Source organism: Anopheles cruzii, chromosome 3, assembly GCF_943734635.1.
Source record: "Anopheles cruzii chromosome 3, idAnoCruzAS_RS32_06, whole genome shotgun sequence".
NCBI classification, from domain to species: Eukaryota; Metazoa; Arthropoda; class Insecta; order Diptera; family Culicidae; genus Anopheles; species Anopheles cruzii.
Genome location: NC_069145.1, coordinates 69750157 through 69761164, shown reverse-complemented (window position 1 = coordinate 69761164; position 11008 = coordinate 69750157). Strand labels below are relative to the sequence as shown.

Here is an 11008-nt window from a genome sequence, read left to right as displayed (position 1 = left end):
GACGGTTAACGACCACAGAAACAGACCAAATACTCAACGCCGCCTCCTGTGACATGTTTGCCAATCGCCGACCGTTCGATTAGTCACCGAGTGGAACGATTGCACCGAAGGCAGTCAATAACGGGTTCAGCCGGTGACACTAACCAACAGTAAGGACTTTGTAAGCCTGTCCCCATCGGCACCGCTCATAATTGGGGCGCTTACACTAATTTGCATAATTTATTTGCCTACTAAACGTGACCACACCATGCCTACCGCGATAAATCATCCAGGAAATGCATCGCCACACAAACGCACACACACGCACACTAATTATGTCGCCATTTGCCGGTCAGCCCCCGCGTGTTATCTCTTATTCCACTGCCAATAGCTGACGGGCCGCTGGGAATTACGGGGCGTTGGCAATTAACGCTCCGGGTTCCGGTCCCGATCCGGAACAACACATGTTTTCATTTCCGCGCACACAAATCCGCCTCATTTACGCCTTGGTCGCAATGCAACCAACAACGTGGCAAAGCTGGGTTCCTTTGTTCGCACGCGCACCATTCTAACAAAAAAAACATCATAACCCGGCCCATTGTTTCGTTCAAAAAGGATAATGGAGCAGCACGGCAAGAGTTAATGGGTTGAAACAGAACAGTGAAACGCAGAAAAAGAGAGATAAAGTGTGTGGCCAAAAGCGAAAGCGAAGCAATAGAGGAGAGAGAGAGAGATCGAGAAAGAGTTTACAATAATTGTTTCCCCAATTCTAAATCTATACTGTAGAGCAGCAGCAGCAGACCAGAGTAGTAGAGTAGCGGAAGAAGACACTTTTAAAAGAAACCCCCCAGCAGCGGCCGACACTGAGAAATAGAACTAAACAAGAGAACCATAAAACAGGAACGTAGTTTGTCCGCGGTGCAAATTACAGATTGCAATTTTATAGACCTTTTACAAACATCGGAAATGTGCTCCAACCCACTGCCGGGGAGCGAGTCCTTCGGCGAGCCAACGGGAAGCGTACCGGACCGGAACAATGAATCCACTCTACAAGCATACCGATATCGTATATTTCCGCGCGAAGCGAACTGGTGACGACCATTGAATGATTAGCATTGATTACGATTATTGTCGCGAGCAGCCGCAGCAGCATTGTATTGTATGGAAAATATTGTCTAATCGTTTTGTGATGATGCTTTTACAACAATAATCGGCCGTGAGTAAGCGGGAGGAACTCGGAACACTGTTACACACACATCCACACAACCATTTACAGACAGACCACACGAACCGAAAGAATGGACACACAAGTTCGAAGCGCAACAGTAATTTACAAAATAATAGAAAATAATTTTATAAAAACACTGCGTCTTTACTTTACTGCAAAAGAGAAAATAATATCATAAAACAAATGGCTCAAGGTAAGTAACTCACTGAAAGGGAGCAATCAAACTGTAAAAATTGAGACATTCTGAGATGGTAAAAACAAAGTTGCTGAACCTAAAGTAGCACAGAATGCACCGACCCTGTTCTGTCCTTATCGCCACCTTTGCCTACCATTGCCACGAACCATTTGGCGGTGCTTTCATTTCAAGCATCATTACCGCCATTAACGATGCACGTGATTTGCTTCTCTCCATCTTCATTTCGGGGCACAAAGTTCATCAACATCCCGACGGAGCCGGTCTTAAACTGACACCGCCCGAGAGAGAGAGATAATCGTAGGCCACCGGCCCAGGGGCTCCCGGCCGGGAAAAGGTGGTCGTAAAAAAGTCATCGTGTTCTTCGAACTCCTTCAAGAAGTCCGGGTCAACTGCACTTCCACACCTGACCGGCAGCTTCAGCAACCCTCGCGTTGTCCCTTTTTTGCGGAAGGGATTACACCGATGGAGCAGCAGCGGACAGGACCATCGAACCGTGAAAGGTCGTTCTCCCTGCTGAAACAATGTCGATGGCTTCTTCCCTTTATGGCCGACACCGTTTTTCCACCGTTCCCAAGTGCCCGTGCCCACCGCCCGCCAGGTTCTCGGAATTCCCGCGCTGACCCAGATTCTTGGTGAACCCTTTTGCTACGGCTGGTGGCCGCCTTGTCTTCGCATCAATCCAGGCGGAAGTACTAGTGCCGGTGTAATTATGATGGAATTAAAAGTTAAAACTTTCCTCGACCTCGACGGTCGACGGTAAACGGTGGCCGGGCTGAAAGTGCGCAAAACACCGGCACGATGAACCCGATGCCGATGAGCATACGACGGTGCGTCCCTACGACGGTGGCGGTTCGGGGGTTAAAGATTTGTAACCCGTAACTAATTAGTGAAGAGTTAATGAAAGAATGTAAGCAGTGGCGAACGGTGCGGTTCGGAGGAATTAACACGCGGCTTTTGGTAGGGATTTGCGCATCGATGTTACTGATTTGTTATTTGTTTATGTCATTAGTTACCCGTTAGCATCGTTATTAGTTATTGCGAAACCATTATTTGTTATTTATTTTAAGTATTATTCAACGTAGAAAATAGTCTGGAACTTTGCTATGTTTACCAAAACAAATGGTTAGTAATTGTTTGAAGCTCTTTGTGTCAACGTTCGGTCACAACCCTTACCTTTTATCATTTAGAATTGTTAAACTCGAGCACACTTCGCGAGCGACCGTTCCTTGTTCTTCCCGCAAAAGTTTGGCCAAAAACCAGGTACAACTCCCTCAAGAGCTGTTGTTTTGGAACGGAATCTTCATGCCAATAAATGTCCACCGGTGGAGTAAGGTTGATTGTAAAACATGTTTGACCACAACGACTACTAGGCCGGAGGCCTCGCATTGCAAAACACCCAAAAATCGGGAGTATGAGTAATGGGCAAGCTTTAGGGCAATTGGGCTCGGTCTCCAGCTCGATTGTCCGTTTTGTTCGGGTCAATCGGTACGAACAAACCGGCAAACAGGAAGTAGTTCCACCCAATCCACGCTCATCGAGGGAGTTGCAGGGTCCGGACTAGCATTTTTCGGACACTTCTTCGGGCCCGCCTTCGGGCACCCGAACTCGGGAAAATGTAAATATGAAGCTAGTCAAGCGTGAGTTATGCTGATTCGTTTGTGTCCTCCGGTTACCTGTTATTACGTTTTATTGTCCTGCGCCTCCCCCCCAAAACTGGTGCTCTTTCCCAGCCACTCCCAGGATGCGCCTGATCTTGCCTCGTACCGCAAACCAGTACGAGCGCTCCGAAGGGCCTCCGGGATCTCCGTAGGGTCGTAGAAGCATAATGTTGATACTGCTAATAATCATAATAGTAATGGTTTTATGCTTACCTCGAGCGGAGAAACCGAAAAACTTTGCTTTCCCTCGGGACGAAGAGAGCAGCCCGAAACAGCAGGACAGCAGTGGGGACCCTGGGGGGGTGGAACACTCCCGAAAATGCGCAGAAGAGTAGCATAAGTTTGAAGGACATTATTGCCGTAACATATTCTGCCGGCCCGAATAAAAGCCTCGGACTTAATTGGAGCATCGTGGGCTGAGGTTGGGCCCGAGTTTGCCCAAATTTACCTGAGCAGGACCTTGTCGTTCATCCTACGGAAGCTTCTAAGTAGTATTGGGGCAACCCGAAAGTAGTGTCGGTTTCCTTAAATTTATTGCAACAATATTATTATTATTATTGCAATATTATTCTAAGTATTGGGTATAATCTTGCTAATCAATGGAGAGCTCAAGAGGAAATTATAATCCTGCTCCGTTCGATAGAATCGAAACTTATTGGTTCACTGGTTCACAATTGGTTAAAATCCGTTGACCGAAGTGTGCCATGGCTTTCGAGTCACCCCAATGTTCCCAAATAAACGGCAGAATCTCGGCCATCCTCGTAGTTCGAGACGATTTGCCGGAAATAAATAATTTCACGATTCGCCTACGTCAGTGCTCTCGGTGCTCGGTATAAATTATTCCAAGTCTCCTAAGCTCTGTTCCGAGTCTGGGACCGCTTTGTGAACTTCCTTCCCCCAAAGGATCGATCGACTCCGACAGCACATCTATAAATGGTATTTTTGTGCGCCCATCGAACGGACAACGGGCGCTCCGAAAGCAATTAAAGCTCCGATGCTCGAAACCCGGTAATCAAATCGGATCTAATTTCGCAAACGTTATGCCAGTCACATTAGTTGTGATCAATGTGGCGACGAGAGTAATTAAGGGAAACTTTCCCATCTTTATGCTCTCACATCCGGCACCGGTACTCTCTCCACCGGTGCCCGCCACGCTTCCGTGTCTGGTTCGTGTCGGCTATTTGTGCGACCAATACCTTAGCATCCTTTCTTTATCCTTTTGGTTCGGTTCGACTCGATTGACGGTCGGTCATGAAAGATAAATGATGGTGCCCGATATCGATTGAAGGATGGCCCGGTATTGCCCCGCCGGAGCCGTCAGCAACAAACGTCCTCCATTTGTGAATCATGTCGTCAAGATTGATCTCGATTGAATTCAGATTACCGGAAAGAATGTGATTACGGAAATAGGTCCTCGATTTGCAGTTCACCGATCGGTGCGAGATGCGATGCGTGCAAAGATGCCCTTTTTGGGACTCCACCATTTCTCATTCTCTGATTGGGAGACAAATGTGCTGGTACCAAAGGAAATGATGGAAGGTTAAAGTTTTCGGAAACCCTTCTGATTTGTTCCTGTTTGTTTCTCCCGAACAAGCTCGCAACACTTCTTTAAACGATGAAGTTGAAGGCCTTTAAAGTAAACTTCCAGAAGTGGTCCACGGTTTAAAGGTTTATGGTACAAACTGAAACCCGTACGCCACCGCAGGATATCCACTCCCGATCCACTGTGCCATTAACAAAAACACTTCGCACAGCCCGTAGTGGACATCTGCTTACCGGAGTGCCATAAAACTGTCCCCGGTCTTAACGACCCCCCGGGACGCCACGGGAACACGGCCACAAAATGCCCCCCCGAGCCGTCCGAGAAGCGGAAAATACTTTTCCCGCTTACGATCCATAAGTATCCTGCCCATTAACAGCAGCTTCTCACCGCCACCGGCAACGCTGCCGGTTTTGCCAGCACCGGTTGAGGACAATAAAATTAAAATAGATTTTAGCTTTATCTCTCCGTTTATTTATGCTTTCAGCAACTATTAAACGCCGCACCGCCAGTTCGCACTCGCAACTAATCCCGGGCCGGCCCGGGCGGGGGATTTACCACCGTCTCCGGAAAGGATCAGCGCCAAAGTGGCACCGCAATGGAATGGTGAAGTGCGTCTCATCCTTCGATCTGGGGAGGGCCCGGTTAGGCAAGAACTTGTCTGCAATCCGTAACACACCATAAGCCATCCGCGCGCGCCATAGCGATACAAACCACCGATAGCGGGAACCAACCGGGCAGCTCCCGAGTGGGCTCCAGAGAAGCTTTTATCGAGAGCAGCCCGCCCTCAAACCCGGCGACGGCTGTGAATTAAAAGTGTTCACGGTGATTCCGTGAAAATGGTCGTGTGTAAACAACGAAACCAGATCGCAGTGCTCGAGGGGCGGAACCGAGAACCGAGATTTCTGGGCCACCCGGGCCATCCTTCCCGGAATACCCGGGCACCGAGCACAAAAAAGCAACCCCAACGAAATCACATTAAAAACATGGCTCGTTAAACTGCTGAGCAAAGAGTCTTTGTTTTTCTCCGGGGGTCTGAGAAGCCATCGAAATTGCCACGATACATGATAATACCCTCCGCTCCGGTCCGGTGTACGCCAAGGAGCTTCAGCCGTTTACAGTTCCCGGTTTGCCCGAGCTCCGCACCCAGCCAAGGGCGGCTTGGAGCAAAGGATTATGTTGGATTTGGTTTGTCACGTTCCGGTCATAGCAATCGGTGAGCATGCAACCCCGTGAATAGCGCCTTGGCCCCACTTGGAGCTGCCAATCGCTTCGAACACGGGCCTGTGCCCCGCTGGCTATTCGGCGGGTCAGCTCGACAAGGGATTTTCCTGCGCAGCAACATTCGGGTGGGTTTTTATCTTTTCCAAAATGGCCAGATAACACGCCCAGAAGGTGACGCGGATCATGACTCTCGTTTTAGGACCGGTGTCGGAGAGTGTGCCTCATACTGACTAGTGTTTTGCGGATGTATTTCGGCATTACGTTGCGATCGGAATCGCCCAGCGTCCGATGCGCCAAGCTGGCCCGTTTTAGTGTCCGCCGGATAGCGCAATGCCAGTCAAGAAACAGTAATCACAGTAGCAATCTGGCATGGCAGCATTTCTTGAAGAATGCGATGGGCTGTCGTTTCCTTGGTAACTGACCAACAGTCAGTTCAGTTGTTCATCAATCCTACAAAACAGCAACCCACATCTAACAATATCTGCTCCAATGACGGTCCCTAGTAGGCTGGCTGCTTCCTGGCAGCCGCCACACATTTGGCAATCGTCGGTGAAGCTCGCGTTATCGGGTCGGTCATGAAGAAATCCTCCAACCGTTTCTGCGACACCTCGACGGGCCCGCCCTCGAAGTACACTGTCCGTTGCTTCAGGACCGCTTCCGCGACGGCCGAAAAGTTCGTCTCCTCAAGGCGCCCGTACCGCACAATGTGCGGCGCTATGTCCTCCATGCGTGCCCGCAGCTCGTCCAGAGTGTCGTACGGCAGTGGAACTCCAGCGACTTCCGATAGGGCGCGTAGTATTTTCCAATCTTCACGCGCCAAACCGGGCGGTGTGACGGCGGCTAGCGTCTGCTGGGCACGGCCCTCCGTGTTGACGTACGTGGCCTGCTTCTCGGTATAGGCCGCACCGGGCAGAATGGCGTCGGCTAGCTGAGCCCCAGCATCCCCGTGGTGTCCCTGGTAGACGACGAAGCAATCCGGAGGTAGCTTTCCACGCTCGATGACTCCTGCATCGGCTCCGAGCAGGAACAGTACCTTCGGGTTCACTTCCAGGGCCAAATCCGCGCCTGCCCGATAACCTACGTCCAGGGCTGCCGTCTGAGCGGCGTTCGACTGCAGCACGTTCCACACCTTCCAGTTCGGATCCGACGCCGCTGACAGTGCGTTGGCAAAGCCGTAAAGGGCCGTCAGAAAAGCGAGGCCATCGGGACGTGCAAGCTGCGCGGCACCGACGATGATCAGCGGTCTACGGGCCTGCTGCAGCTTCCGCGCGATTGGATGGTGACCGGTGACGATATCACTGACGACCGAAGTATCGGCGCCCAGGTACTCGCACTCGTACGAAAGATCTACCCTCGGTCCAACCACCGCAATGTGCTGTCCGCTGTGGATGAATCCTTTGCGTAGCCGGCTGTTGAGGAGTGGTGCTTCGTAGCGCGGATTGGTGCCCACGAGCAGCACCACGTCCGCTTCTTCGCAGGCCGCAATCGAAGCGTTCAGCAGATAGCTGGACCGAAAGTCTGTTCCCGGCCCGTCCACCGGGAAGCGTTGCTCCGTGCACAGGGTCTCCGAGCCGAGTCGATTGACCAGATCCTTGAGCGCCACGAGTGCCTCGGTATCGGCCAGTCCACCGACGACGGCTGCCACCTGGCCGGTCGGAAGTGTGTCACGCAACGCACGGGCCACCGTGACCAGCGCCCCTTCCCAGTCAACCACCGCGAAGTCACCGTTCCGTTGGCGCAACATTGGCGCCACCAGCCGTTGGCGCTTTAGGCCGTCGCAAGCGAAGCGCGCCTTGTCGGATAGCCACTCCTCGTTGATGGCATCGTGCTCGCGTGGCAAAATCCGCAACACTTCTCCGGTGCGCGTTCCGACCACGATGTTGCTGCCGAGTGCGTCCAGCACGTCGATCGAATCGACCTTCCGCAGTTCCCAGGGACGCGCCACGAAGCTGTACGGTTTGCTGGTGAGCGCCCCGACAGGACACAGATCGATTACGTTTCCGGACAGTTCGGACAGAAACAGCCGCTCCACATACGTTCCGACCTGCATGTCGGTGCCTCGCCCGGTAGTACCGAGATCGTCCACACCGGCCACCTCGGACGCGAAGCGGATACAGCGCGTACAGTGGATGCACCGCGTCATGTAGGTTTTGATCAGCGGCCCCAGGTCCTTGTCTTCGACGGCCCGTTTGCCGGTGTGATCGATGTCGGTGAAGCGGGATCGGTCCGATCCGAACGCCATCGCCTGATCCTGCAGATCGCACTCGCCGCCCTGGTCGCAGATTGGACAGTCCAGCGGGTGGTTCATCAGCAGGAACTCCATGACGCTTTCGCGCGCTTTCCGGGTCATCTCGGAGCGGGTTTGTATGCGCCAGCCTGGCACCACCGGCATTGCACAGGCCGCGACTGGTTTGGCCGATCCTTCCACCTCCACCAGGCACATACGGCAGTTACCGGCAATGGCAAGCCGTTCGTGGTAGCAGAACCGTGGGATCTCTATGCCGATCTGGGCCGCGGCCTGCAACACGGTTGTGCCCGGTTCCACCAGCACCGATCGGTCGTCGACGAACACTTCAATCGCTTCGGGAACGCTAGTGAAAGTCCGACTACTTGGGGGTGGCCACCACCCAAATCGCTGGCCAATAAGTCGCCTTAACGGAAGTCGCAACATGGCCCGGGATAAACTACTTCTTCCAATCTGTGCTGCCTAACGTCAAACAGTTTTGCGCCAGTAACGCTATGTGAACTAGATCCACTACTTCAACCCGTTCGCGTAATTAATTTTAAATTATTTTAACCGACTGCCGTACGATGATTTAAAGCGGGGGTCACCATTACGGCGCGAAATTAGCGAAATTACAATGTTGTTTTGTTTATTTTGGTTATGAAATACCGTAATTGCTTGGTCATCATGACCTGCATTATTTTCGGTTGTTTTTTTTTTGCTCGATCGGCGTCATCGCCAATCTCTATCGGAACCCCAACACACACGCGTCACGCAGATTAGCGGAGGTTTTACTTTGGGCGAGATAAGTCCGTGGCTGACGAAATCGGCGCGATAAGCGAGATTGAGTGGCCCGTGCCGCGGGTGCTAAAGTCAACCGGTACGCCACAGTCGGTATTTATGTTGTGCCAGAGACGTTTGTAACCGGGAACCGCAACCAATCTACACCGAACGAGATGTTTCTACTGGTAGCCCTTGTGGCGCTCTGCCTTGGCTATCTGCTACTGAAGTATCACCAGAGGCGCCAACACTTGCTGGAGATCTCGAAACACTTCAGCGGGCCGTATCCACACTACTTTCTGGGGTGTTACTATCTGTTCAAAAACAAATCGGTCGAAGGTAAGGTCCGCGCATGGGTACACCTGCTGGCGATTGAATTGATGGTAACTTTATTTTAAGACATATTCGATGTCCTGAATGAGTGTCACCAGAAGTACGGGGCGGATGTGAGCATGATAGGTGCGTTTAACGATCTTGTGCTGGACCTGTCCGGGTCCGAAAACGTGGAGAAGGTTCTGTTGGCCAAGACGACCAAGAAGTCGTTCCCGTACGAGTTTCTGGAGCCATGGCTAGGCACCGGGCTGCTGCTTTCGTTCGGCGACAAGTGGTTCCAGCGGCGCAAGATCATTACTCCGGCGTTCCACTTCAAGATGTTGGACCAGTTTATGGACGTGTTCAATCGGGAGGCCGACGTTCTGGTGGCCAGACTCGAGAACAAAGTCAACCAGAAGGAGTTTGACATTTACGACTACATCACGCTGTACGCGTTGGACAGCATTTGCGGTAGGTCCGGTACGCCATTAAAACTGCCCACGTTCCTATCTGGCTTTCGTTCTATTCTCCAACAGAGACCTCCATGGGCGTGCAGATTAACGCCCAGAATGACCCGAACAACGAGTACGCTCGCAGCGTAAAACAGATGTCGGAGTTCATCTTCCGGCGTGTCTTCAGCGTCATGCGTTCCTTCCCGTCACTGTTCTTCCTCTACCCGTTCGCTAAGGAGCAGGAGGAAGTGATCAAGAAGCTGCACAACTTCACCAACTCGGTGATCGAAAAACGGCGCCGGCAGTTGGAGAACGAACAGTTGCTCAACAAGGTCGAGTTCAATCGCGACGAGGAAGATCTGTACTCGAAGCGCCGGGACACCTTTCTCGATCAGCTGCTCAAGGTGACGGTTAATGGTCAGCCGCTCAGCAACGCAGACATTCGCGAGGAAGTGGACACGTTCATGTTCGAGGGACACGATACGACTACGTCCGGGATTTCGTTCACCATTCTTCAGCTGGCCAAGTGTCAGGACGTCCAGCAGAAGCTGTTCGAGGAGATCAATACTGCGTTCGGGTCGGATGCCAGCACCACCGTACTCACCAGCGCTTCGCTCCAGGAGCTGAAGTACTTGGACCTGGTGATCAAGGAGGCGTTGCGCCTACGACCACCGGTCCCATTCATCGGCCGAAAGCTGCTGGAGGATATGGAAATGAGTATGGCCTACGAGAAATTCCAGCTTTTGGTGGTTTTTACTACATCCCGTTTTCCTTACCTAGATGGAACTATTGTCCCGGCCGGCACCACGATCTCGCTCAACATCTACAATGTACACCGCAATCCGAAGGTGTTCCCCGACCCGGAGCGATTCGATCCGGAACGGTTTTCCGACGAGAACGAAGTGAAGCGCGGCCCGTACGACTACATTCCGTTCAGCGCCGGGTTCCGGAACTGCGTCGGCCAGCGGTACGCGCTGCTCGAGATGAAGGTTACGATCGTAAAGCTAATCGCCGCCTACCGCATCCTGCCCGGAGAGTCCATCGACCGGCTTCGGCTCAAGACGGACCTAGTGCTGCGTCCCGCCGCCACCGGCATCCCGGTGAAACTAGTCAAACGGCGGTAAAGACTTGGTGTATGTGTGTAGTAATAAAGCGCGAAGAAGTCTAATCTTCTGCTTGCGTAGTTTCTGATGGAACTTGGCCAAAGACGCTGCCACGGAACATAATAATTTAATTAATCAATCCGAAACCCAACTATCAAAAGCTGCGATGGCTGCGCCGGTGGCAGCCGACGAGGCTTCCACAAATTAAATTTATCAACTTTTTCCATCCAGCATCCCGCAAGTTCTTGCGGGTTTTTTGCGTCGTCCTCCTCCAATAGCTAATAACACTGCTGGTGCTTCGACGCGCTTACC

At 52.1% G+C, this 11008-nt stretch overlaps 2 protein-coding genes across 2 annotated transcripts; one reads left to right on the top strand and one right to left on the bottom strand.

The window, feature by feature from the left end:
• Window positions 1-6324: 6324 nt before the first annotated feature.
• On the bottom strand, window positions 6325-8496 carry LOC128270881 (NADH-ubiquinone oxidoreductase 75 kDa subunit, mitochondrial-like). The gene has a single exon (XM_053008307.1). It carries the CDS (start codon window positions 8494-8496, stop codon window positions 6325-6327), a length of 2172 nt encoding a protein of 723 aa, XP_052864267.1.
• Window positions 8497-9005: 509 nt separating this feature from the next.
• LOC128273752 (cytochrome P450 4d1-like) lies at window positions 9006-10717 on the top strand. Its single transcript, XM_053011786.1, has 4 exons — window positions 9006-9168; window positions 9229-9612; window positions 9678-10310; window positions 10374-10717. The coding sequence occupies exons 1-4, from the start codon at window positions 9006-9008 to the stop codon at window positions 10715-10717; spliced, it is 1524 nt and encodes a 507-aa protein (XP_052867746.1).
• Window positions 10718-11008: the final 291 nt, after the last annotated feature.